Here is a 27,498-nt window from a genome sequence, read left to right as displayed (position 1 = left end):
CGGGTTTCGGGGCGTCACTTCCGGCGGCGACCTTCCCGCAACCCCAGCGGGATCGCGGGCGCCCGCAGCTCCAGCCGCAGCCCGGGGCCTGCGTCACTTCCGGCGGGGTCCGTCCGCACGCCCGTCCGCCCGGCGGCCCCGCGCGAGAGTTCCGGCTCCCAGTGCATGGCGGCGCGCGAGCCGGGCATGGCGGCGCGCCCGGGCTGAGCCGAGCGCCCGTGCGCTGCGCCGCCGCCTCGCTCGCCCCACTCGGCCGCCGCGCGGACGCCGGCCCGGCCGGGCTCCGCGGACGCGGCACGCCGCGCGGCGCGCGCGGGGTCGGAGGTCAGCGGTCGGGGTCGCGGCGGTTGGAGCGGCGGCGCCATGGCCGAGGAGGCCCCGCGCAAGGGCGGCTTCTCGGCGCTCGTCGGACACACCAACGGCCTGTCCCGGCCCGCGGCGCTGGCGGCCGCCGCCGTCTCCTCGGCGCCCGGCGGCTCCAAGAAGCTCGTCATCAAGAACTTCCGAGGTGGGCGCGGGTCCGGGGGGCGCGGGGCGGGCGCGGGGCCGCCGCTGACCCTCTCCCCTCAGACAGGCCGCGGCTGCCCGACAACTACACGCAGGACACCTGGCGCCAGCTGCACGAGGCCGTGCGCGCCATCCAGAGCAGCACGCCCGTCACCTGCAACCTGGAGGAGCTCTACCAGGTGGGCGCGCGGGGCGCGGCGGCGTGGGTCCCCGCGGCGGGGGGGCGAGCCACCCCAGCCCCCCGCGCTGCCCCAGCGCTGTGGAGGGTGGAGTCCCAGCGGGCCCTTCCCGGGGGGGCAGCGTCCAAGCGGGGCGGGGCCGCACGCTTCCTTAGGCTCACCTTTCTTCGCCCTGGGGGCCGGGCCGGGCCGTCCGACCCCCCTCGGGAGGCGGCCGAGACCCCCGCGGTGCAGGGCGAGCCCACCCGCTCTGGCCCCGCTCTTCCCGCCCAGTCTCCGCTGTCCGCACGGGGTTTCCCTACGCCCCGTGAAGGGGATGCGCCGCGCGTGACGTGTGCGGTGTGTGCGGGTTCACCCCATGTCGTGGAACGGGGCCTGTTGTGTGTTGCGGTGAAGGTGTTCCCGTGTGCAGGTCCATCCTGTGCCGTGAGACCGGGTTTACTGTGTGTTGTGGAGGTGTGTGGGCTCGTTGCGTGTTGTGATGTTTGTGGGGGTTTGTGTTTGGGGGTGCTGGTGCATAGGTCTGTCGTTCGCGTGTGGGGTTGTATGCGACACGGAGACTGGTGCGTGTGCGAGGCTGCGGGGTGGGCCCGAAGGGCGGGTGCTGTGTCTGCTGGGTGTCGGCCCGCTGGCCTCGGTTCTCCAGCAGTTACTGACGGGTCCAGAGCGGTGGTGTGGCGGGAAGGGTTCTCGTCTCGCACGTGCCACTCGGGTTTGGTCACTGGCCGAGTGAGCCCTGAGCGTCGCTGTGACCCCCCCGCCCCACCCCGACCAAGGCCAGACAAGGCAGGTGACCCCGGCACTGCCTAGTTCCCCCGAGCAGCACCGGGACCGAGGAGTGACCCTTGGGCGCGGCCAGGTGTGCCCTGAGCCAGGGGTTGGCAGGGAGGCAGCATCAGGCAGTGCCGGCCGTCTCCTCCGCCTCCCCGCTGTGGCCCGGTCTGTCCCGGGGCCTGGGTCTCCCTCAGGAAGTGGGAGTCCGCGTGCATGCCCACAGGGCCCCTCTCAGCCTTTGGGCCTCTCACAGCGCTGGCCTGGTTTGTGGGTCACGCTGCTGCAGGCCTCGCGGCCCCCAGGAGAGAGACTGCTCTGTTTGGAGGCGCAGGGATGCCTCTTGCAGGAGCTAGGCGGTCCTTCCTCCTGGGTTTCCTCCAGTGCTCCCGTGTTTGCGGGGCTCCCCTGTGGGAAGTGGTGGAGAGTCGCCCTCATAGCTCCCCTCTGCGGCCCTGGCCCTGGCCCTGGCCCGGTTCGGGCTGAGCCTGCTGCGCTGTGTGCTGGAGCAGCTTGGGCTGGGCTGGGCTGGGCTGGGCTAATCTCTGACGCCCGTCAGGCCTGGGCTGATAGCCTTGCTGGGGTCCGGATGGCGCGAGTCGCCAGGCCCTGTGGAGCCTTTGCCGGCCTCGTCCAGGGCCCAGCTGGGATTCCAGGGAATCCCGAGGGGTCCAGCCGCCTACCTCAGAGACTCGGGCTCGGCACGCCATTGGGGTGCTGAGGGTGCCGCTGCCTCCCCATTTGCTGTTCCTTTCTGGCCGCTCGACTGGCCGTGTCCCTGCTCCTGGTGGAAGGACTTGCTCTGCCATTTTTCAGGACGTCTTGGACAGGGGCTTGAGTGTGCCATGCTGCTTGGCTGTGGGCGCACCCCTCCCCAGACGGCTCCAGTCCCGGCTTCCCTCACCCCGTCCCACTGCTGTGCCTGCCTCCTCCTGTGCTGTCCCCACTGCCTCGTGAGATCTCTAGCTCTCTGCTGAGGACTCCAAGATGGCATGAGGCTTGAGGGGTGTCTCAGGACGGCCGTCTTGGCATGCTCCGCCGAGGAGTGGGCTGCATGTGGCCCTGGGAACAGTAGGAGGGGAGCGTCCGTGGCGTCCACCTGGCCTGCACCTCAGAAGAACCTGAGTGCAGGGGAGTACCCTGCCCGGAAGCCTTCCCTCAGCACGCCCATTCAGAGTGGCTAGAGGGACCTGTCCTGTTTTACTGTTGAATCTCGCTCGGGGTCTCAGCTGCCAGAGCCATCGGAGGTGAGAGGAGGTGAGCTGAGGAGGAGGAGCAGCCTCTCATCTCGCCTGTTGTGCTTTTGTTTGGTGTGGTGGCCAGGAAGGGTTCTTTCCGTGTCCTCTTCTCTTCTGTCTTTCCTTGCCCTCTCTTCCAGCCATCCCCGTCCCCCTTATAATGCCAGAAGGGAGCAAGGTCTTTTCTGTTGGTCAGACTTGAGTTCAGGGCCAGGGAGAGAGCTTAGAGGTTGGGCCTGCCTCGTGTCGCCCAGGCCAGAGCTCAGTCCCTGGCATCCAGGCCCTTCTGAGCCACCTGGCAGTGCTGGGCCTGCAGTCAGACCAAGGAGATAATAGTACATTGGCACTTGCAGTGCCTCTAGGAGTGAGCCCTGAGCACCACCGGGTGTGACCCCAGGCCCCCCCTCCGCCCAAAGATACCAGACCTGTACATGATGCAGGCGTCCTGATTTGGGACTGTCTCTATTTTCAGATGGGTGGGTTTTTTTGCCCTCGTAGCTGACTTGATATCCCTGCTTTGGCACTCCATACCCCAGGAAGCCCATTTGGAGCAGCTCTGTGTACCCTCCAGGGGATCTGCAAGTGGGGCACACTCGGGATGCAGATGGGCTGGTCTTTGCCCTGGAGGGAGGGCAGGCGGGATAGCCATTCGGTGGCCGGCTCAGGCTGGTGTCCCCACCCACCCTGGTGCTGGCCTACTGTAGCTTCTGCTGTGTGGTACCCCAACCCTGGTAGTCCCCAACGCACACCTCTGTGCAGTGGGGAGGTGGTGCGGGGACAGGGAGCAGCTGCCTATCGTGGGAGTCACGAGAGTCTGTAACATGAAGACACCCACAGTGACTCAGCAGAACGGTTGTGCCTTCTGCTCCTGCTTCTTGTGTGCCGTGTACCCCACTGATACCCCGTGGCACTGCACAGCACCATGACCTGACACCTCGAGTGCACAGACATGGCCCCTACAGTGTACTGCTGTGTACCCGCAGCACTGCACTGTTGACAGCCAGGTGGCGAGGCTTCGGGGTTCACCAGCGGATAACTTGCGGCACGAAAGTTGTGCTGAAAGGTCAGCCAGGCTTTGAAGAGAGACGAGGATGGCTCTCTGGCTTCCTTAAAAGGCGTGGCCACTGAGAGGGAGGAGTGAAAACGGGAGGAAGGGAGGGCGGGCAGAAAGAAGGCCACGGTGTCCGGACTGTATGAACGAGGGGAACCCAGACTGGCAATCTCAGGATCGGATTTAGATTCTTGGCATCATCCACGTTCTCTTTGAACTTTGTAAACACACACTTCTGGGGAATCCTGGCTGTTCTTATTTTGGGCTATGAGCGTTGTAGCAATCATCCTTCTATTGGTATTAACGAATACAAGCACTCTCTAATACTTGAGTAGCTATAAAAATCGAAGTGGGGACTGGAGCGATAGCACAGCGGGGAGGGCATTTGCCTTGCACACGGCCGACCCAAGTTTGATTCTCAGCATCCCATATGGTCCCCCCCCCCCCAGCACTGCCAGGAGTAATTGCTGAGTGCAGAGCCAGGAGTAACCCCTGAGCATCGCCAGGTGTGACCCAAAAAGAAAAAAAAACCGAAATGACCCTTTTTGTCTAGACAAGATGTTTCGGTTGAAGTCAAATTGTACAGTGTTCTTTCATGCATGTTTGTTTTAATGGTTCGAGGCAGTAGTAAACAGTAGGAAAGCTTTCTGTTTAGTATGTCTGTTGGGGGTTGGAGCCATAGTACAGCAGAGAGGACACTTGGCTGTATGAAGCTGACCCTGCTTTGATCCCAGGCACCCCATATAGTCCCCAGAGCACCACCATGGCTCTTTTTTTGTTTCTGTTTTTTGTTTTTGCTTTTTGTGTCACACCTGGTGATGCTCAGGGGTTCCTCCTGGCTCTGCACTCAGGAACCACTTCTGGCGGTGCTCAGGGAACCATATGGTATGCTGGGAATCGAACCTGGGTTGGCCGCATGCAAGGCAAATGCCCTACCTGCTGTGCTATTGCTCCAGCTCCGACCATGGCTTTTTTGGTGCTCAGGGCGGTGCTCAGGGGTTATGCCTGGCGATGCTTGGGGGACCATATGAGATGCTGAGGATTGAATCCAGGTCAGCCACAGGTGCAAGACAAACACCCTCCCCGCTGTACTATCGCTCTGGCCCCATTTTAAGATACTTTAAGGAAAAGAATTCTGTCTCAAACGCTGTCACTTCTTTCATTCACCCAAACAAACCTTCAGTGACCCACACGAGTTGTCCTGCAATGACATGGGGGGCCCTGCCACTCCTCTCCCCCTTCCTTAGCACAGAGGGCCCCAGTGGGCGGGCGAGGGCATGCTGCTGATGCTCCTGTACCCTGTGTTGCAGGCTGTTGAGAATCTCTGCTCTCACAAAGTCTCGCCGGCCCTCTACAAGCAGCTCCGGCAGGTGTGCGAGGAGCACGTGCAGGCGCAGACCCTTCAGTTCCGAGAATATCCTTTTCCTCGTGCTAGCTTTCAAACTGACATTGATAGGATAAAGAAAGACCGAGTATCCTTGCGGCTAAACGGCAGCGTAACTAACCAATCCTGTACCTCGGATTCACGCCAGGAGTTGAGTTTTTATTTATCTTGCTGATCTGATGTAAAATAAGGTCCACTTGGATAATCTGGTTGGTGTTATTAAGAAAAGTTGGAGATCTGTGTTTGATGCCACCTGACTCATCCCTGGTGCCTGACACACGACAGCCCTGCACCCACGTTTGGCGGCTGTGCCCCCCAGGCCAGTGGGGACAGAGAAGCCCCATGTTGTTACTGCTCGGCTGGTGATGGGTGTGTGCTGCTGTGCGGGGAGGGGCCTGAGGGACAGGTGGGCTCCCTGGGGATGCAGGTGCTCTGGCCTGGTGTGCAGGACGGATCCAGGGACAGTGGTGAGGCAGGAGCGTGTGGCCAGCTGCTCCTGGACTAGTGGTTTCCTGTTGGGCGCTGCCATCTGCTATCAGGGTTGTGGTGGCCACAGTACCCCTGCTTCTGAGCCCCACGCCGCGCCCTGCATGGTTGTGTCTTTGGGGAGAGGGACTCCCCTGGGGCCAGGTCGTGTCACTCACTGCTGCCCACGTGCAGGAGGGGCCCCTGCCCAGGCGTCTCCTGGCAGAGAGCAGAGCTGCAGAGCCTGGAAGAGCCCAGGGGACCGAGAGCCAGCCTGGCAGGGTGTGGTCCAGGGAGTGGGGCAGCTGCCCTCCTTCTGCCCCCTGATAGTGGGGTGCGGCTGGGTGTGGCCTGCCGCTCTGCATCTGGGTGTGAAGGGAGAAGACGCAGAGCTCAGGAGGTGGGGCACTCTTTAGAGAGGTGTTTGTCGCCCCCACCCCCGCCCCATCCATGCAGAGCAGCTGGCCCCAGGCAGTCCGCGTGCTGCCAACACCTGAGCCCGCCACCCCATGCACCTGCGTGTGGGGCTGCAGCTGAGCCGGTGTTGCTGCATGTGTGCCCCACACGCCTGCAGTCCTGACACCCCATGGGAGGTGCTCAGGGGAGGGGCCTGCCCTCACCACTCAGCCTTCCTCTTCAGAGTCCCCAAAGGGAGGCCATTGCTTACGGCCACGTGTTTCTTTCCTTCCTGAGTGAGGACAAGCGCGGCTGCTGGGACTCCTCCCAGTGGGGGGGAGGAGCAGGCTTGGGATGAGTGCGGGGTGGCTTCCATGCTTGGGCCTGTGGGCTCTGGGAAAGAGACTGCTGAGTGCTGCTCTTGGCTCGCGGTCCTCACCCACCTCGCTGTCCTGTGGGAGTGACATCTTGGGCACTCGTGGAAAGTGTTGAGGCCAGCTGGGTGCACATCATGCAGTGCTCCTGGGTACTACTGGGTGGGGGCATCTAGTGACATGCCACAACCTTGGTTCGGGCCTCCTGTCCCTTGTGCCTGCGGCTGCTGTGAGTACCAGATGTCCTTGGAAGTTGGGGTCTTAGATACGGTGTGAGTGTGGGAGAGGGGCAGTGGCTGGCTTCCTTAGCAGGCCTGCACAGATGCTCTAGACAGCGTCCTGTTCCTAAAGAGGATCAACACGTGCTGGCAGGACCACTGCAGGCAGATGGTAAGCTGCCCTCTCGCCCTCCACCCCCTTGGGAAGCTTGGCCAGGCTGGAGGGGGACATGGATCCGCTTGGGGCACTGCAGTGACTTGTGACATACGGCAGCCTTGCTCCTAGAGGGTGTCTGACCCAGCATGACGCCTCCCACCCACCCCTCTCCCAGATGGGCCCTAACCTGATGTGCACCCCTCCTGCCCACCAGCCCAGATAGGCCCCAACCCAAGGCACATGCTAGCTTCACTTCTGGATGGGCCTTGCGGGGTGGGGGGTGGGGTGGCTGTTGTTTTGATTCATTCCAGTTTACCCAGGACAGTCAAGCCAGAACTACACCTGAATGATCCCAGGCTTAGATAGTGTAGATTTGTTCAAATGACTTGGCGCACGTGGAGTTTTGTGGGCTGGTTGGTTGATAGGAGGGAGAACAAAGGGACCATTCTGGCTTTGTGTCCTGCCTGTGCTGACGGCATTGGAGAGATGAGCTGGCCCTTGCTGCTCACAGCAGCCTTTCAGGACCCTGCATGCAACTGCTTCACACCCGTGTGGTCAGTTTTTGGGTCAGTAGGAAAGTCTAGCACTCGGGCACTGTCCACAGAAGTTTGACGCGGGAGTCTGGGTGAGGTGCACGGTCACTGTTGCTCGCGGGGCCAAGGCCTCCGGCATTGTGCAGAAGGTGCCGTCAGGCCTTTCACAGAGGAAGCAACTTTCTCTCCTACAGATCATGATCAGGAGCATCTTCCTCTTCCTGGACCGCACATACGTGCTGCAGAGCTCCATGCTCCCTTCCATCTGGTGAGTGGGCCAGTGCTCTCGGTGTCAGGGCACAGGGCCCTTCATCCTGCAGCCTCTGCAGTGGCCTGTGGTCCTGGGGGCAGCTCCAGCATGTTCTCCAGCAGGCCCCAAGGGCACTGCCTGCCCTGGGCCATCCTCCCTGGGCCAAGCCTGTTTCCGCTGCTCCTCACTCACCATTTCTCAGGGACAGTGTCTCGGTGGGCGAGCCCTCCACGGGTGTCTGGGTGCCGCTTCCTTCACCCTCTCATTCATCGCAGAAGCCCTGCCCTGCTCTAACGGCACCTGCTTTGTCACCTACTGAGGAAGCTCCTTCCATCCGTCCTGTTCACACTCCCCATCCCCACCCTGCTCACACCCACATCCTGCCCATGCTCCCCACCCCGTTCACACCCATCTGCACTCCCCATCCTCACGCCCACACCCATGCCTGCTCACACTCACACTCTTCACCCTACTAACACTCACACCTTCCCTGCTTATACTCAATTCATCCCCACCCCATCCACATCCACTCCCACCCTGCTCACATCCCCTCTCACCCACCCCATGTACCCACTCCTCACCCCTGCTCACACCCACTCACCTTGTCTCACCCAGCTGTTCTTGGCCCCTTATATCTGCTCCCCACTGACCCTCGCATCCGTCTGTCTCATCTGCTCGCCTTCACTGTCCCTTGAGGGCCCATTCAGGAGGCCCTGCTGGCAGGGCGTGCCCGGCCTTTTCAGAGCTTGGCACCCACGATGCCGACCACGAGTTTGTTGGCATACTGTTTGTGGACAGTGACCGACAGTGGAGTCCTACTCCATGCCTGAGACTGCAGCCGAGGCAGAGAGCAGCTCCTGGGGCTGGAGGGGGCGGGCAAGGCGGGGCATCCCGGTGAAGCAACTGGCAGAGCCTGGGCCCCAGGGCTTGGAGTGGTTGTCTGCTATGTGTCCCCGTGGACAGACATGTCACTGAAGGCGATACTCCTGTGGCCATGAGGGGAAGACTGGGCAGGCTGGACCTGGGGAGCGAGGGTGTTCCTGTCATGGCAGCCAGCTGGGAGAGGACACTAAGAAACATTCTCCTCGCGCTCTCCCTGCAGGGACATGGGCTTAGAGCTCTTCAGGAACCACATCATCAGCGACAAGCTGGTGCAGAGCAAGACTGTTGACGGCATTCTTCTCCTGATCGAGCGTGAGCGGGGCGGGGAGGCGGTGGACCGCAGCCTGCTGCGGAGCCTGCTGAGCATGCTGTCTGACCTGCAGGTGAGCCCGGGGCAGCACCCCGGCCAGGCCCGCTCACTGAGAGCTGCTCCTCAGAGCCTCAGCAACTGCTCCTTCCTTAGGTTTACAAGGACTCATTTGAGATGAAGTTCTTGGAAGAAACCAACTGTTTATACGCTGCAGAAGGCCAAAGGTTGATGCAAGAAAGAGAGGTGAGATGGAGCGTTTCTGTAGGCCTTGTCTCGGCAGAAGCAGCATCCAGGAGTCTTTTATTTTTTTAATGACTTTATTAAGTCATTATCTAGATTCAGTATTCCATCACCTGTCCACCATTTCCCACCACCATTATTTCCAATTTTCCCACCTACTCCTTGAGCCTGCTTCCATAGCAAGCCCTCAGTAACTTACTTTGCATTGCTTGTTACAAATAATTTGTTAAAAGGTTGATCAAAAAATGTTTTCCAAGAAGAAACTGAAGATTGTGTATCTCACCATGGAGCCCTTAAGCTCTTGTATGAGATTCTAAGATGCTGGTACAGGTTAAGCCTTTTGTCTTGGTATACTGTTAATTGAGATTGGATGCTTTCTACATTACATTCCATCCAATCTGACATGCTACTCCTGGTTTGTCAGTGTTGTAGAGTTTGAGATGTTGTGTGGCCGAAATTGCGACGTGCATAGAGTTTGAGATGTTGCGTGGCTGAAATTGCAGATGTGCATACCAGGGTGTCCATAGTTTCTAATGTGGTAATACAGCTGCAGTTAAATATTCTTTTTTTTTTTTTTTCTTTGAAGTAAAGCAGATTTTACTGGAGGTTTTTAGGAAGGGAAAGGAGTGAGAAAGTGAGAACACAGGACACAGGATGCTCAAGAGAGAACACAGGATTCTCCATAGGTGGAGAGATCTACACATACCCCAGTATTATATATGGAAGCGTGAAAGTACATATATCAAGAGGGGAGATGTGTGTGCCACATGTGCTCAGGTTCCAGAGGTGGTTGGCCACGTGGGCGCAGGCAGCACATGGGTTCGGGCAGCAAATGTGCCTGGAGTTGTATTCTTAACTGGCAGTGTTGGGGCATGTGTAACTGCTGGCTTCTGTAGGTATGGGAAGATAGGGCGAGGTAGCCCATCCCCAACCCTGTGAAAGCTGGAGATTTCAGTCACAAAACCCACATACCTGAGTCTTCCAACAAATTAATTTCTGAGAAGCAAGGTCTGGCTGGGAGCATGGTGGCGATAGTAGAATGTGGAGGTTTTCGGCTGCTGGGGCTCTGTTTGGGTGGATGCAGGGGTTCACCTGCTCCCCCGGGTTGCCTTGGAATGACTCAGCCTTGTGTGGGATCCAGGAGAAATTCTTCCACTTTCATTCTCTTTCAAGATTTACTTCTGGATCTCTGGACCATGGCCAGTGAGAGAGCTCCCATGGCACTCGGGGCGGTTTGTGTGTGTGACTGCCAGACTTCCAGAAGTGCAAGGAGATGCGGGGGGAGGTAGCCTATCACTAACTCTGAAAGCTGGAGATTTTAGTCACAAAACCCACATACCTGAGTTTTTCAACAAATTAGTTTTTGGATGAGGCTTGTCCAAAGAGTAGGATTCTGTTTGAAGCATGGTGGTGATTGTGGAGTGTATAGATGTCTGTCTTCACATATTGCACAGACCCTTCTGAAAGCTCTTGTTCGCCCAGCCAGTCAGATTGTGTCTGAAGTACGTAAGGGACAGTGCTTACTTGGAGAGAGAGGAGAATGTGTAGGAAACCTGGGACGTCCGGGTTGTAGCTGTGTGAGCTGCTGTCCTTGAGGAAGCCACCACAGGCCTGGTGAACCCCAGTCATTGGACCATGGGTTAAGACCACTGTGTCCCAGTCGCTGTCATTGGCAGCCTAGACTCAACGCTGACCTGAGCATCTTGCCTTGCACCAGGAATGTCCTTCACCTGCATCTTCAGCCCCATGCTGCTGGGGTCCCCCAGGAACAGCCTTTCTAACCCCATTGGCTATGGATTGCCACTTGGCTCCGGAGGGAAGCCTGTCCATCCTCACAGGTTGTGTACAAACAGGGCAGGGTCCATTCAGACCCTCCCTCACGCCACCCACCATTCATCTGTGTTCACCTTTATTCTATTTCTATCCCGTCGGTTTTATAGAGAATGGTATCATGGGCTATTGGGCAGCATCCATCTTTTTGTTACTGACCCATTTCAATGTTCGGAAGGTTCCTGAATACCTTAACCATGTCAGTAAGCGTCTGGAGGAAGAAGGAGACCGAGTGATCACGTACTTGGACCACAGCACACAGTAAGTGGGTCCATGTGCCACCTTCACACAATGTGGCTGCGGGAGTCTCCTCCTCGTGCTGCATCTACCCTGTACTCTGGCACAGCCTGGGGGCCAGCTCCCCGCTCCTTGCTTCCAGCTGTGGCCTGACATTTATGGGACTGGGAGTGGTGGGAGCTCAGTAGCCCGGCGGGTGGAAGGTCAGCTGTCCGTAGCACCTTGCTTCTCGCTCATTGCTGCTGTCTGAGTGCTTTGTCTCCAAGGCAGCAGGGAGCCACTGCGGGGAAAGGCAGGCAATGCCACGCATGTGGCACCGGCTGCGTGCATTGTGGAGAGGAGGGAGGGCAGGGTGGCCGCTCTGCCTGCAGCCAGGAGGATGTGGTGAGTCAGGATCACGGCCTTCAGGCTGAAGCTGCATCTGTCCTCCAGGAGCCCCGTATGCCTAGTGCCGTGTGTGGCTGCCTGGGTGGAGCTCTGCCCCAGCAGCATGAGGGGCATGGGGGACTGTCCCCACCATGGGCAGGGAGGCCTATCGTCGCGGCCTGTTTTTTCCTGATTGCTCCTGTGTAACGATGCCTTGTCATACAAAAACGTGGCCGTCCAGTTTATTAAATGCTACTGCAGTTTCAGTCCCCCAAGCCTTGCATTTAGGTAACGGAGCATAAAGTAAACACACCTGGCTGATGATAAATACACATTTTTCTCCCAACCCCCCATCCCACAGTCAGTCTAGTTCTCCTTAAAGTATGGAAATGTTAAGGATACAAATGGTTTGTAACTTTGTAAATGCTTAAAACATGGCATATTTTTGTTTATGAATATTTTATCTAATAATCTGGACTAGTCTTCAGACAAGTGAATGTGGGGCTGGAGAGGTAGCACAGTGGGTAGGGTGTTTTCCTTGCATGCGGCTGACCTGGGTTTGTCCCACACCCCACCAGATGTGAGCCTGTGCACCGCCGGGTTGACCCCCAAACCAGAAAGGCAAAGGGGTAAAGTGGAGTTCTGCTGGGTTTCTCTCAAGACCCAGAGTGCTGCCGTGGCTGCTGTGAGCCACACTGGGGTCTCCCAGACTCTGTGCAGGGCCCTTAGTAGTGGTCAGTCAGCGTCCAGGCCAGTGAGGAGAGGGCAGGCACTCACATGAGTCATGAGTGTCCCAAGCGGATTTGATTATGATGATAGTTTCAGGTTTGGAAGCTACACCCAAATATATTTGCATACTGGAAACATACTTAACTTTCACTTGAGAGAGAAAGCCCTCAAAACAGTGTCTTATGAAACCCGATAGTGTTTTTTTTTATTATTATTATCTCCTGCAGTTATCATTATTCAGAGATGTGTGTTGTAGCTAAATGAACACCATTTCAGTCCTGAGTCACATATTTGGGACGTGGAAAACATTTCATGGGAAGAGAAGCATACGCAGTAAGGAACTAATCTGGAAACGACCCCATCCCTCACAGAGTGCTTGCTCTGGGACAGATGTTTGGAAAGGGTTTATGATAATGGATCTCGATGGGCTGAAGAATCTTTTTAGGTCCAACATCTCTATCTGCTCCTCTCTATCTCACTCTCACTCTCTCTTGCTCTCTGTCTCCCTCTCCTTCCTTCTCCCCACTACAATTTTACATCCCAAGAGACCAAGTATTAGAGAAGTAAAGTGAATGGTTCAAGGCCACATGCTGATTTCAAAGTTAAGTTATTCTGATACTTAAAATCATTTCCAGATTAGCTCACCTTATCTTACACACGTGGAAAATGTACGTGTGCTTGTATGTATACATGCCACCAAGTTTGTGAGGAATTGGAAAAATCCTAATTCATCAGAATAACTTTAAAAAAATCCAACTTGTTTTGTACATCCTAGAAAGGGACATAGTCTATCCTTTCTTTCACATACGTGGGGGCTGGGGAGATGAGGGGTTTCTAGTGCCCCAGGGCTGGAGAAGGGTGGGAGACACTATTTGGTTGGTTCTAGTGTGGGAGCCTCCCGAGCAAAGGGGTACAGCGTGTGCCCTGCGTCCTAGCTCGAAGGCCCCATGTCTGAGGACGTGACCTCTGCCCTCTGCCCTCTGCCCTTTCACAGGAAACCGTTGATTGCCTGTGTGGAGAAACAGCTCTTAGGAGAACACTTGACAGCAATTCTGCAGAAAGGTAAATGTTCCTGTAGCCAAAAGCTTGTCCTTGTTGGATTAAGAGGACGCGTGAAGCCACAGCCATAAGCATGTCCATGCGTTCATCTTTGCAGTGAGTCCATGAGCACAAGTGCGCCTCGGCCACTCAGGCACCTTGAGCCCCAGACTCTGTTTCTGCTCTGTTTGCTGAGCGTCAGCTCTGCCCGCCACCCTAGAGCGCAGATCAGTCCTGGTTGGCCCCCTTCCCAGCAGGGCTGGGGAGTCCTCTGGCACCTGTGTCCTCCAGGTTTCCGTGAGGGGCCTCTTGTACTCATCTTACCTGCCACAGTGGCAGACTCCAGGTGAGGCCTTTCAGTGCCCATGAGGGTCTGCATCAGGAACCATTTGCCCACGAGAGGGTGTCTGGGGGTGCCAAGCAAAACAGTCACAGGAAAAGGCAGAGGCCCAGACCCGGCCTGTTTGTCCGGAAGTCACCCTGGGGCCTTCCTGTCTTCCTAGCAAGAAGCAGTGGCTGGAAGATGCTGGTGCTGGGTCCCTGCCAAAGTTGCTTCAGTGTGTTTAATAAGCAAAAGTTTCCAGGAACTGATAAGCTGTACAGGCTGGAGCAGTAGTACAGCAGGTAGGGTGTTTGCCTGGCATGTAGCTGACCTGGGTTTGATCCCTGGAACCCCATATGGTCCCCTGAGCCCTGCCAGGAGTAAGCCCTGAGTGGAGAGAGATTCTCCATATGTGTGGCTTAACGAGTTTCTGTAGTGGCACCCCAAAATTGGTACAGAAATACCCTTGGGAGCATCATTATTTACACCAGGGAGATGCTCAAGGGTCTAAGTGCATGTGGGAGCCTGGGCTGGGTCGGCTAGGGTCCTCACGCACCCTAGGATCAGACCCCCTGCACTATCTAGAGAGATCCTGAAAAGGGAGAAAAATGTGTTGTGGAATATGGTGTGCATGGCGCCAGGTGCTGGAAAGAGAAAGGCTGCGCCAGGGGGGCCTGAGACAGCTTCTAGAGACGTTCCTGCCACCCTCCTGGGGGCTGCTGGCTTCAGAAAACCTCTGCGAGAGAAAGCTTGATGCCTCAAGCCGTATGATGTTGTTTTTTAAGGGAGACAGCTGGTTTCCTTTCCACTCTGTTATACGTGCGAATGACATTTCCTAACAGATTTGGTAGTGAATAGGAAAAACACTTTGACAAACACTTTCCAAGTGATGAACCACATCACGATAACTTGCTGTCACACCCTCGCAGGTCAGGGGTCTGGGGGAGTTTCAGAGCCCTGCTGCCTACTAAGATGAGAAATTGTTAGTGACCAGTGGGATAGATTGCGTCTCCTGCAGGAGAACGCTCCATCAACTCCTGCCCTTGTGTGTGCTGGACCAAGGTGCCCGACAGTAAGAAAGAAAGTGATGGCGACAGAGAAGAGAGCTGGGGCGTGGGGAGAGGATTGAGAGCCGAGCCAGATGCCTGCCTGGCTGTCCTGTGGTTGCCATGCTCGTCTGGGCCGGGAGGTGCTGTACTAACATCACTGTATACTCTCAGGGCTGGACCACTTGCTGGACGAGAACAGAGTGCCAGACCTCACCCAGATGTACCAGCTGTTCAGCCGTGTGAAGGGTGGTCAGCACGTCCTGTTGCAGCACTGGAGCGAGTACATTAAGGTGTGCTGCAGGGCAGCTGCGTCACTACCCATCTCAGGCCCCTGGCGAGCTGTAGTTGGAGCACAGACCATGGGAGCCAGTGTGCTTTGCCTCTGTGGCTGTGGTCTTCAGGAAGTTGCACCCTTGCTCAGTGGGAACTGCAAAACTTGGGGCTGTGCTGGGTTTCTGTGTGTACTGGCAGTCCTTGGCAACCCCGTTTTTTTGGAGGCCCCTGAGCACTGCTGTCGTGGATCTGCCAGCCCTTCATCCTTGGGCCATTGCACGGACCAAGTATGAGTGTTCTTTGGCCCCTGAGCATTGCCTTGTGAAGGGGAGAGAACATTGATCAAATATAAGTAGATTTTCTGGTCAGAAGAATCAAGTCTACTTAGCATCTGAAGGGAAAGTTCTGAAAGGCAGCGGTCATGCTCCTGTGCCTGGCGGTCTCCTGCAAGCACTGAGAGTGTGTGGCTGAGTTCTCAGGATGTGACCGAATCTGGAAGAACTTGGGGAGGTCTAGTGTTTTTTGTTTGTTTTGTGTTTTTGGGGGGGAGGGTGTCACACCCGGCGATGCTCAGGGGTTACTCCTGGCTCTGCACTCAGGAATTACTCCTGGCAGTGCTTGGGGGACCATATGGGATGCCGGGAACCGAACCTGGGTTGGCAGTTTGCAAGGCAAACGCCCTCCCCGCTGTGCTATCGCTCCAGCCCTGGGAGGTCTAGTTTTGAGTCCCCACCATACACCTTGGCTTAGCTTGCACCATGGCTGCCCTCAGGAGAGTGAGAGCATGCACCTGTGTTTGCGTTCACAGACTTTCGGGACAACGATTGTCATCAACCCTGAGAAGGACAAGGACATGGTGCAGGACCTGCTGGACTTCAAGGACAGGGTGGACCATGTCATTGATGTGTGCTTCCAGAGGAGTGACAAGTGCATCAACCTGATGAAGGAGTCCTTTGAGACCTTCATCAACAAGAGACCCAACAAGCCCGCAGAGCTGATAGGTAGGATGCAGCTTCCAGGACTTGCAGACTGTCATGGTCACACTTGTTCAGAAGCTCATCTTTAATAAATGTGTGTGTCTGTCTGCAGAGAGAGTGCCAGTGGTGGGATGCATTCCTGGCAGCTGCTGGCCTCGACACTGCATGTGTGTGTGTGTCTGTGTGTCTGTCTCTCTGCCTGCCTGCGTGCCTGTCTGCTTGCCTGGCTGCCTGTCTGGTTGCCTGCAGAGAGAGAGTGCGGTTGGTGGGACACATACTGGCAGCTGCTTGGCCTTGGCCCTGCATTCCCCAGCCCCCACCCAGCACTTTGGGCTGGACCAGAGTGCTAAACCTTCATGCTTGCCTCTCGCTTCCGCCTGCAGTACTGAAAGAGAGTGAGTTCACTCCAGTTTTGTCTTTTGCCAACATGAACCTCAGCTGTCTTGGTTACAAGCAAGGGATTTCTGCTTGGAAATTGGGCCACGATGGTTTGTTTGAAAGCTGCCTGTGTGTGAGGGCAGCAGCAGAGAAGAGCTAATGTGTTCATCGTACTCTGCACGCTGTGTGATCAGTATAAAAAGAGGACAGAAGTGGGGCCAGAGCAGTATTATAGCAATAGTAAAGTGCCACGAAACAAATCTAGGAGTGGCCCTTGAGCACAGAGCCAGGTGTGGCCAAAAAAAAGAACAGAAAACAAAATAGGGTAAAAGTAGATGAGATTTTAAAATTGTTTCGGGGGCGGGGGGGCGGTGGCGCATACCTGACAGTGCTCCGGGCTTACTCTTGGCTCTGTGCTCAGGGATCACTCCTGGCAAGCTCGGGGGACCATACGAAATGCCAGGGAACAAATCTGGTTTTGCCACATGCAAGGTAAATGCCCTACATGCTGTGCTATTGCTCTTGCCCCATGATAGTATAAGTTAAGACAAAGCATTTTTTATTATTTTTTCTTTATGAGTATGAAGGGGCCAGGGACTGGTAACATACACTTTACCATATAAGACATACATGTTAAGATATATATTTTACCATATAAAGACATATTCATTATTTATTTATTTTTGCTTTTTTGGGTCACACCCGGCAATGCATAGGGGTTACTCCTGGCTCATGCACTCGAGACTTAACTCCTGGCAGTGCTCAGAGACCATATGGGATGCTGGAATCTAACCCGGGTTGGCCCCGTGCAAGGCAAACACCCTACCCACTGTGCTGTCCCTCCAGCGCCTAAAGACATACTTTAGACATATACTGTAAGACATATACTTTACTGGGATTGGAGGGATTGCTCAGTGGGTAGGGCATTTGCCTTGCAAGCAGCTGACCTGGGTTCAAATCCCAGCATCCCATATGGTCCCCTGAGCACCGCCAGGGGTAATATCTGAGTGCATGAGCCAGGTATGACCGAAAAAAAGAAAAAACAATAAGATATATACTTTACCGGGGCTGGAGCAGCGATAGCACAGCAGGTAGGGCTTTTGCCTTGCACGCGGCCGACCTGGGTTCAATCCCTGGCATCCCATATGGTCCCCTGAGCACCACCAGGAGTAATTAATTCCTGAGTGCATGAGCCAGGAGTAACCCTTGAACATTGCTGGGTGTGACCCAAAAAATCAATAAAAATCAATAAAAATATTTCTTAAAAAAAAATGACATATACTTTACCACTGAGCCACATCCCTGACCCTAATAGGATCGATCAATCTCCCTCGCTCCCTCCCTCCCTTCTTCCTCCCCTCCCCCGCCGTTTCTCTCTCTCCCTCTCTCTCTCTTCTCTCTTCTCTTTTCTCTTTCTCTCTTCTCTCTCTCTCTCTCTCTCTCTCTCTCTCTCTCTCTCTCTCTCTCTCTCTCTCTCTCTCTCTCGGGGAGCAGTGGGACTATTCCTTGTGTGCTCAGGGCTCTAGGCTGTGCAGAAGATTAAATCTGGCACTCTCCTTGCAAAATTTGTGCTTCAGCCTTGGATCCAACTCCCAGGCCCTGAAGACCAGGTTTTAAGTTGCTCTTTCATAAGAGCTATTTTGTGGGAGTATCAAAATGTTGCTAGTTAGAACGGGCTTGTCAGAGTTTCTGGTCCCAAGGGTGATGTGTGGTCCACACCCCTCAAATTTTACCTGCAACAGATGGTAAAGACAGGTGTGCTAAGTTTCCGGAGAGGTTGTGTCAGGGTGTAAGGGCTACAGGGCAGCAGTGGTCAGGGCACTTGGCTCCTGTGCCTGTCTCGCCATCTCTGAGCAGAGCGTTAAGTGGAAAGGTACAGGCACTTCTGTGCAGTCCGTCTGCTGCTGCAGGGACCGAGCATCCTGGTACCTCTCCCACAGCAGGCTGTCCCTGGGGCAGTCTGGGCTGGCTTTCCAAAGACGGGAACAAAGTCCATGCCGGGTTCAGTGAGCCTCAGCTCAGAGATGGCAACCGTGTGCTGCGACAGTGTTTTGCTCATGGAAATTGAGGACATAGGAAGTTCGCCATTTCCCTTTTGCCCTATAATGTGATCATTTTGAAAAGTCCCCAGGTATTAGGGCCCGACTATTGTTGCTGTGAGAGAGAGGGAGGCGGGGGCGGGGAGAGAGACCCCCCTGGTGTCCTTCTGGAGCAAATGTGGTGCAGATAAGTCTTTGATCATCAGTGACGCTTGCTCACTCCCCACAGCCAAACATGTGGACTCCAAGCTCCGGGCAGGCAACAAGGAAGCCACTGACGAGGAGCTGGAGAGGATCCTGGACAAGATCATGATCATCTTCAGGTTCATTCATGGTGCGTCGGCCCTATCCTTGCTGTGCACACACACTCACGCCCCACTTCCAAGCAAGCAAGTGCTTGCCTTACAGGGACACCCGCGTGGTGACTCATTTGGTTTCAACAGGGAAGGATGTCTTTGAAGCATTCTATAAAAAAGATCTGGCAAAAAGACTTCTGGTGGGGAAAAGCGCCTCTGTGGATGCAGAAAAGTCGATGCTGTCCAAACTGAAGCACGGTAAGCCGGCGGGGCGGGGGTGGGGTCGAGGCCCGCTGCACCGCCTCACCTCTGTTTGTTGTCCCAGAGTGTGGTGCCGCCTTCACCAGCAAGCTGGAAGGCATGTTCAAGGACATGGAACTCTCCAAGGACATCATGGTGCACTTCAAGCAGGTGGGTTGGGGCCTTGGACTGCAAGGATCCTCAGGACTGCCTTGCACGAGACCAGCCTTGGTTCGTTCCTTGGTACTGCTGTGTCCCCAGATCCTGCTGGGAGTAAGCCCCGAGCACTGCAGAGTGTGGCCCAAACAACAGTAGAAAAGTAAAAGGTATCCTCAGGCAGGTTGGATATCGCAAAGTCCATACCTTTAGTATTTGAAACATTCAAGTAATTAGTATTCAGGTCAGTCTGGACCTAGCATCTGGCTCTGAGGGATTCATCCTTGATCCTGAGATCAGTGTGGCCTCATACTAAGGTGCTGTCCAGAGGACCCCTGAGTGCGCTAGATCATTCTTTGAGGCGCTCACTCTTCCTTTTTCAGTACATGCAGAACCAGAGTGCACCGAGCCCCATTGACCTGACGGTGAACATCCTCACCATGGGCTACTGGCCCACCTACACACCCATGGAGGTGCACCTGCCGCCTGAGGTGAGCCCGTGCTGCCGCGCCCCCAGCGCCACCTGCAGCTTTGGCTGCTCTCCCTTCCCTTCTGGGGCCCTGCTGTCGGCATCCTGGGTGACAAGGGCTGTTCCCATGGGCCTGAGCCTGGTCAGGCTGCAGGCTGTGCTCTTCTCTCTGGCTGTTGCTCGCCTCCCCTTCATGAGCCTCCCGCCATGAGCCCAGAAGCTGACCCTTGGAGCCAGGGCCCTTGGAGCCATTCCTCCCCCCTTCCTTCCCCCCTCCTCTTCCCCTGCCCTCTTCCCCTCTTCCATCCCCTCCTCTCTCTTTCCCTCTCCTCTTCTCTCTCTTTCCCTCCCCTCCCCCTTCCCTTCTCTTTACCCTCTCCCCTCTCCTCCCCTGCCAGCACATCCCCACCCCTCCCCTTGGTGATTACGGGAAACAAAATCTGGAGGTGCTTGTCTGATGGGGGGCTGAAGTCTCTTGCCTGGGACCCTGGTACATGTTGGGGACAAGGATGGGCTGAGCCTGAGACATTGGGAAGAAGGACCAGGCTGAGACCAGGCTGCAGCTCTGAGCCAGAAGCACACCGGTACCCACCCAGCGTGCTGCTTCCTGTCCAGAGTGGCTCTCACTACCACAGTGCCTGTGGAAGTGCAGCCAGAGCTCAAGGAGGACTTCCTGGAGGCAGCAGTTCAGAAAGCAAACCTTGGGGGACATGGCATAAGGCCAGAATCTGAGGCTGTGTGGGTCACATGACTTTGGGACTGTGAGAAGGGAGGATCCAGCCAGGCTGTGCACAGGGGCTTGTCTTCTACTCCCTGAGCTTGTGGCCACTGGGTAAGAAGGCACTGGCTGTGAAGGATGTGCAGTTTTTGTGGTTCCATGGGGGGAAGTATGGCCACAGAAGCGCAGAGCAAGGTCAAAGGATGGCGCAGAGGGTGATGTGAGGTGCAGAGGATGGTGTGAGGTACACAGGGTGGTCTGAGGGTTTGAGTCACAGAGTTGGGTCAGTGGACTGCACCACCAAGTGCAGGCAGGGTTCCTGGAGCCCACTTGGAAGGTCCAGAAAGAAGGGTGACCCTCAGGCTGGGCTGCAGCCACACCCTGCTGTAGCCTCCCTATTGTCATAGGTACTTTGGGAGCTCAGGGTACAGTGCCGTCGCAGGTGAGATTCCAGAGAAACCTTTGGTGGTGAGCTGGTCTGCTTCAGGTAGAAAATGGTTCAAGATTCAATGGAACAGTACCATTGCAATGAATATGCTGAGAATGAAATGTCTTCTATGCTTGACAGATGGTCAAACTTCAGGAAGTGTTTAAGACATTCTATCTGGGAAAGCACAGTGGCCGGAAACTCCAGTGGCAAACCACGTTGGGACATGCAGTTTTAAAGGCAGAATTCAAGGAAGTAAGAGCCCTGTCTGTTGCATTTGATGATTTAGTGAGTCTTTTCATGGAGCCATTGCAAATTGTGCTTGAGCATTGTCATCCAAGGGAGGGTGGGTATTTGCCTTTGCCACGTGCCCCTGCAATGGGGCCAGTGGGTGCAGCACCTCTCAGGCTATGTCGTCAGAGCTTACAGCAGGCACTTGATCTGCCTGCCCACCTGTGGACCTGACCCTAATGGGTTACATGAAACCCTCTGGGACCCTGCCTGCTGCTCAGCAGCTCTCTAAATGCTGCCCAGAGCACCATGGGCCCTGGGCATCCATTACTGTTTGTGCTGGTCTGCACTGGCTGGAAATCAATTCTGAGCAGGCTTTGGAGGTAAGGTGAGATAGTACCAATGTGCCCCTCTGGACCCTTTGGGTGGATCCTCTGTCCAGGGTGGTGGTGGCATTGCCCAGTGCTGATCTGAACAGACATACTCCAGGGTTCTGCCCTGTCCCTCCACCCTGTCTCTCATGCCTGACTGCCACACCACTGTTCCCTGCTACCCAGATGGCCCCGTGTGCCTTGTCTTGGGGCTAGAGCCCCTCTGTTCCACTGTGTGTGGCTGAGGAACCTGCAAAGACTTGATGAGGATTGCCTTTGGTCTGGACTCTCGCCCGGTCTGAGATGACACCCACCTGTCTCTTCCAGGGAAAGAAGGAGTTCCAGGTGTCCCTGTTCCAGACGCTGGTGCTTCTCATGTTCAACGAAGGGGACGGATTCAGCTTTGAGGAGATCAAAGTGGCCACTGGGATAGGTAGGGAGCCCTCCCCTGCCGCGCTGCCGGGGCCACTCTTTGGCAGGCACTGGGCGGACGCTCTGGGGGCTGCTCTCTTCCGGCCCTGACACCCGTTTCTTTGCTCAGAGGACAGTGAGCTGCGGAGAACCTTGCAGTCCCTGGCCTGCGGCAAAGCCCGCGTGCTGGTCAAGAGCCCCAAAGGGAAGGAGGTGGAGGACGGAGACAAGTTTCTCTTCAATGGCGAGTTCAAGCACAAACTGTTTCGCATCAAGATCAACCAGATCCAGATGAGGGAGACCGTAAGTCCACAGGGCCTGCTGCAAGAGGTGCCCACCTTCTGCTCGTTGGCTTGGGCCCTTCCTTGACTTGGGCTTGGCATTAGGCTGCAGATGAGAAGGAAGCACACCCCAGGGGATCAGCCTCACATTCGGGGTGCTAGCTGGCCAGGGTTGGTGGCATGATGTGGGGCTGGACACAGTGGCTGGGCTCACAGTGCATGTGAGGCAGCTCTGCTCGCGCGGTGCAGGTCCTGAGACAGGGATGTGCCGTGCCCTCATACACCTGGTGGGCAGGCCACAGATGTGCGCACACACATACGCGCCATGGCATGGTCTCGTGCAGGGAGGCCACAGGTCAGGAAGGGTTGTCAAACATGTAGGGGTGCCATCACATTCACCCCCACTGTGGTAGGAGTTCCTGGGGTATCTTCTGCCTAGTGACAGAGTGCAGGCCTTGCATGCAGGGTGCCTCAGTTCAGTCCCGTCCCATGTGGTGCCCTGGCATTGGCAGGAGCGACCTGTGAGCACCAAGTTGACAGGGGCAGTCTGCAGGGCACCATTGACTGTGACCCCAGTCTTGTAGCTGTTTCTGTACTGGGTTGCACGGTGGGTTTCTTTGCTGGAACTCACATTATCTCTTACTACACTTAATGGCTATGGATGAGATTCTCAATGAGTCAGCTAAGGTTGTTATGTCTCTGCCCTTCCACAGAGGAGTTCTCCAGGGACCTATTTCCTGGATAGCTGTGCTTCCTTGTGAGCTCTGTGTCTGTGTGTGCATACAGATCTCTTCCCCTCCTCAGAGGCTTCTCTTTCTCTGGGTCTTGGGCCTTCTCAGTAGTGCCGGAGAACATGCAGGTGCCAGGGGGGCAGCACTGGATTTTGCTCTGTCCCTTCCTTGGAGGTTTCTGCTTTTCCCATTGCTACTACAGGTGCCAGGAAATACCATACAAGCACATGCATATATACACAGGTACCAGGACACACAAATGTGGGCACCATGAGACACCACACACACATACACAGACCCCAGGAAACACCACATATACACGCACACACACAAAGGCACCAGGAGACCACACACACAAACACACACACACACAGAGGCACCAAGGAGACAACACACAAAGTGCCAGGGGACAGCAGGCTTGCATGCATGAATGTGAGCAGACATCTCCCTGGAGCTCTGTACTGGGTGGGGAAGGCTGTCCTCAGAGTCTGAGCAGTGTCTGCTTGCAGCTGTAACCCCTAGGGCATAGCAGAGCCAGAGCTGGCCCTGGGGCTCTTCCCTACGTGTATTTGACCAGGCACTGCAGGTGGGAGACAGGCTGTAGGGGCTGGGGCGTCCAGTGCTGATGGTCCATGGGATTCCTGGAGTCTGGCTTCTGGTGTCTGCCCTGCGGAGGGTCACAGGTAGTCATGCTCCCAGGCCTCCCTCCCTCGCCATCTCCAGTGCCAGGTCCCAGAGGCTCTCCTGAGAGCTTGGCTGCTTCTGCACCCCACATTAAACATGCCTGCAGACTGCCTAGGAAAGGAAAGAAAATCTCCCCTCTTGTACCTTTGCTGCATCTCTCGGGGGGATAACTTGCACATGGCAGGCTGGCAGCTCCCTGATGTGGAACAGAGCTTATGTTCTGGAGTGAATGCCATAGTGGTGATGCTTTTCGGTGCTGTGCTGCTGGACTCATTCGGCCACTATAGAATTGCAGGGTTTGTTTTGTTTTGTTTTCTTTTGTTTTAAGGGAATACAGCTTGGTTAGGTTTTTTTGTTTTGTTTTGTTTTTTTAATACTTTGGTACTGAAATTATGCTGCTCTTTAGAAACTAGGTTTTATTAAACCAGTTACAGTGCATAGCCAGATTTGGTCTGAAGTTTGACCTTTCTGTGGATTAGCAGTTGTGAGCAAACACAGGACTAGAGTAGGGGGGTGCTGAGATGTGTCTGTACTCCTTCTGTTCCTTCCCACACAGGTCGAGGAGCAGGTCAGCACCACAGAGAGGGTGTTCCAGGACCGGCAGTACCAGATCGATGCTGCAATTGTCAGAACCATGAAGATGAGAAAGACTCTCAGCCACAATCTTCTGGTCTCTGAGCTGTACAACCAGCTAAAGTTCCCAGTGAAGGTAAAGATTCCCCGTGCCACAGTGCAGTATGCACGTCTGTTCTCTCCATGGCAGAGCCCAGCCTCAGGTCCCCTGTGACACGTCACTGCTGTGACTGCCCTGTGGTGGACATGGGATGGGAGAGCATGCGCACTGTTTTTGGGAACACTTCTCTCGCATCTGCCCACCCAGATAGCAGGCTTTGGTGCAGGAGGCCTCCCTAAGCTCACAACTGAGCCAAAACCCCAAACATCTTTCTGCAGGGACTTAGCACATGTTTGCATGGAGTCCGGGAACCCACCCCCCCACCCTACCCCACATCCCCTGTGGCACCATATGGTCCCTGGCAATTCGTATGGTTGCTGAACATGGTTGGCATAGCCCCCAAATCGGACAAACAAAATCAACACTAAGTTTGGTGTGCGCACACTGCATCCCATCTGAGTAGGCAGTGTGCCCCCATTCCTGCAGGCAAAGCAGAAGTGAAATGCATGGTAGCAGGTGCACACTCCCTGATCTCGTGTGCTGCCCACAGCCCTGCACGTATGTACAGGCAGGCCACACTGAGGAGCAGTGACTGCTGTGCTCGCGTGGCAGGCTCTCTCTTGAGAAGCTGCCTCACCTCTGTCACCAAGGCCTGCCCTTGTGGCTCATGGAAGTGCAGATGCCCCAGTCAGTCACAGGTCTTGGGCTGGTTCCATGCTGCCAACATAACATGGGGAGTGAAGGCAGTCAGAGGACAGGGTATTTGGGGAGAAGATGGGTTCCCCTGCAGACAGCCATGCTGGTGCTGGCAAAGGCTGGCTTCCTTCCCAGCCACAAGATCCCAGGAAGCTGGTATAGACCTTGTACTCCTTTGCCAGCCCCAGCACCAGGAGCTCACATGGATTCTGTCATGTGTGATCACATGTGTGTGACAATCATGTACACTCCTGCTCTGTGTGTCTCCTTACCTGTAACTGGGTCCTTTCCCCTCTGCAGCCTGGAGACCTGAAGAAGAGGATTGAGTCTCTCATAGACAGAGACTACATGGAGAGGGACAAGGACAGCCCAAACCAGTACCACTACGTGGCCTGATGCGGCAGGCTTCTCCTGTGACACAAGAATGTACCTTCCAATCAGCCTGGTGCGCTGCTCCCGGACATGGGGGGCTGAGCCAGTGGGGCGCATGTCTTGGAGGAGAGGAGCTGGCTCTTGCACCCCACACAAGGCTTCTGGATTCACAGATGGTGTCCAACTCTTCTCCCCTCACTTCCTCTTGTTCTTTTGAGCGTTCAAATTGTTTCTGTTGTTCTGTGCAGAATGACTTTGAGATTGGACAAGAAGGCAATAGCTAAAAGAGGTTTCTCTATAAGGTCTTGTTCCGGGGCAGAAATGCTGCGGTTTGGTTTGTGTGTGATCATGAATGCACAATTAAAAGACCCTACATGCTGCATTCTTTGGCTACAAAGATGTCTTAGGTATTCCCAATACAGGTGGTCTTAGCTGATGGACGCTTAGATTTAAAACAAGAATCCTTCGTTGGTGAACATTAGGAAGAAGTAGTCAGTGTCTCCAACTGGCTCGTCGATTATGCAGCCTGAGTATTGGCATCTGTTTGTTCGCTTTATTTCAAACTTTTTCCACTTGGATGACTTTTTTACAAATTAGGTTACTCAGTGAGACTCTGTGCCAAGGGGCCTGGAGCCTGGTGGGCCAGGCAGGGGCCCCGGACCGTGTCAGCTGAGTGCCTCGTGAATCCTCCGCAGGGACCACTGTTTGTGTGTGCCCTGCTATTCTGGGGTCCTGCAGCACCAGTCTGCATGGCACCAGCTGCCTGCCCTTCGTGATGATGGCGTGGGCAGACTCAGGGACCTGCATCGGGGTGGCCTCACTGACCCACCGAGACAGACCCTGGCGGGGAACACTGGGGTGTGGCTCTTGCTTTGTGGAAACATTAAACAGTTTGTTGGCACCTGGTTTCCTGTTGTGTCTGTGCAGGTGAGGTGAGCAGTAATGGCTGGCGCGTCTGCCACTCAGGCCGAGCCCCTCTCTGGAGACAGGGTGGAGCATGTTTCACGGGAGTAAAGCTACCAAAGGAATGTGATCATGGTATGCGTGTTTCAGCAGTATTTTCTGGAACAGACCAACTTTCTATCATTTGACTTTGTGCTAAGTTATTAAAAGATCTTCCCTTTTTGAAACATGCGTGTTTAGAATATGGCATCTCCCAGGTTCCTCAAGAAAGTCCTCACTTTACATATCCTTGTTATTTCTATATTTGTAGCTTTTCCGTTGTGAGTTCCGTAATATAGGGTCTACAAAAGACCAAGTAGATTTCCTACTTATATTTTAGGTTCATTGTCTGTAGAGATTGTTAACTGTAATTTGATGTAGACTTACTCTGAATAATATTAACTAGCCTTAACATGGCATTAATAAAATTTGGTGGTGTCGAACATTCCTCATAGCTCTTTAGCAACGTCAGGTTCCTGTCATGGCCAACAGCAAGAGTCAGATGTAAGGGATATGGCCCAGCCCTTGAGGATCCTGTCCTAGGGGCCCTTGTGACCCCAGGAGACTGTCTGCTGCACCCTATTTCCTGTTCATTGCAAGTGGCACCTTTCACACACCCGTTTCAAGATGAAGGTGCCAGCACAGAGATGGGATTAAGGCAAGGCCTAGAGACCAGAAAGTCTGCGGGAGCTGGGAGCAGCAAAACCGTCCAGGGAAGTCCTATGCCCCAGGAACATAGGTTAGCCCACCAATGTGCGAGTGTCCAGGAGTTGGGGCTGAAGAGTCTGCTGCCCCGGCTGGCCTGGGCAGCAGGGTGTCTACAATAGCAGCCCCAGAAAGTCAAATGGCCAGGCAAGACTATTTATGGAAAAGCGTTACCAGTGACTTGGGATGTGAACCCAAAAGAGAAAAGGCATGAGTTATCTCACATATCTCACGCTGGGGCATGGACTCTGCCATATGTGAAGCCACGATTCCCTGCCAGACTATGATTCCCATCCCAGCCCATTCCCTGGGCAGGGCTGAACAGCATGGGGGCGGGGGCAGTACTGCTTCCTGCACTGAGCTACACCCTGTTGGTGCTGCTGAGGAACGACTTACTGGTGGCACTAGTGTTGAAAACAAGACCAGAGTGCAAGTGAGAAAAGTATTGCTCAAGAGACTATCGTGATGTTCTTCACCATGGACTTGAGGAAAGGAAGCTCAAGTGAGTGGGAGTTTATGGTTTTTTTTTTATTTTTGTTTCTGTTTTGGGGCCATACCTGGCAGTGCTCGGGGACCATATGAAATGTTGGTGTTTGAACCCAGGTTGGCCCCATAGGGTCTGGAGCAAGACAAGCTCCTGCCCACTGTACTATCAATCCAGCCCACATGTGGGAGTTTTCGCTCCAGATTCGTTTGTGGCCGAGCTTGTCCCGTTTAAGCACAGGTGACATAGTACCTCCCGAGTGTGTTCAGGTGAGGCTGTACTGTCCTGAGTTTGGAGAGGTGAGGCTGTGCTGTTCCCAGAGGTGGACAGGTGAGGTTATGGCCGTAGGTCCACATTTGAAGGGGAGCGACAGTCACTGTGGGAAGTCCAAGGAGGTAATCTGAGGCCAGCCTCAGTA

The 27,498-nt window shown here is 55.2% G+C and overlaps 1 protein-coding gene across 2 annotated transcripts; it reads left to right on the top strand.

The window, feature by feature from the left end:
- The first annotated feature begins 232 nt into the window (after nucleotides 1–232).
- Nucleotides 233–25,855, top strand: CUL4A (cullin 4A). Of its 2 annotated transcripts, none has more exons than XM_055147540.1 (20): nucleotides 233–508; nucleotides 571–686; nucleotides 5,057–5,161; nucleotides 6,687–6,755; nucleotides 7,468–7,541; nucleotides 8,626–8,788; nucleotides 8,869–8,958; nucleotides 10,961–11,046; nucleotides 13,112–13,179; nucleotides 14,698–14,816; nucleotides 15,608–15,800; nucleotides 18,423–18,527; nucleotides 18,637–18,747; nucleotides 18,815–18,900; nucleotides 19,269–19,376; nucleotides 20,641–20,754; nucleotides 21,429–21,534; nucleotides 21,643–21,815; nucleotides 23,765–23,917; nucleotides 24,878–25,855. In XM_055147540.1, exons 1-20 carry the CDS (start codon nucleotides 364–366, stop codon nucleotides 24,971–24,973), a joined length of 2,280 nt encoding a protein of 759 aa, XP_055003515.1. In that variant the 5' UTR covers nucleotides 233–363; the 3' UTR covers nucleotides 24,974–25,855. The 2 variants fall into 2 exon arrangements, with proteins under 2 accessions (XP_055003515.1, XP_055003520.1); XM_055147545.1 differs by having other exon boundaries at nucleotides 235–508; nucleotides 10,964–11,046.
- The last annotated feature ends 1,643 nt before the right edge of the window (nucleotides 25,856–27,498 follow it).

Source organism: Sorex araneus, chromosome 1, assembly GCF_027595985.1.
Source record: "Sorex araneus isolate mSorAra2 chromosome 1, mSorAra2.pri, whole genome shotgun sequence".
Taxonomy (NCBI): domain Eukaryota; kingdom Metazoa; phylum Chordata; class Mammalia; order Eulipotyphla; family Soricidae; genus Sorex; species Sorex araneus.
This window is presented reverse-complemented; position numbering and strand designations above follow the sequence as displayed.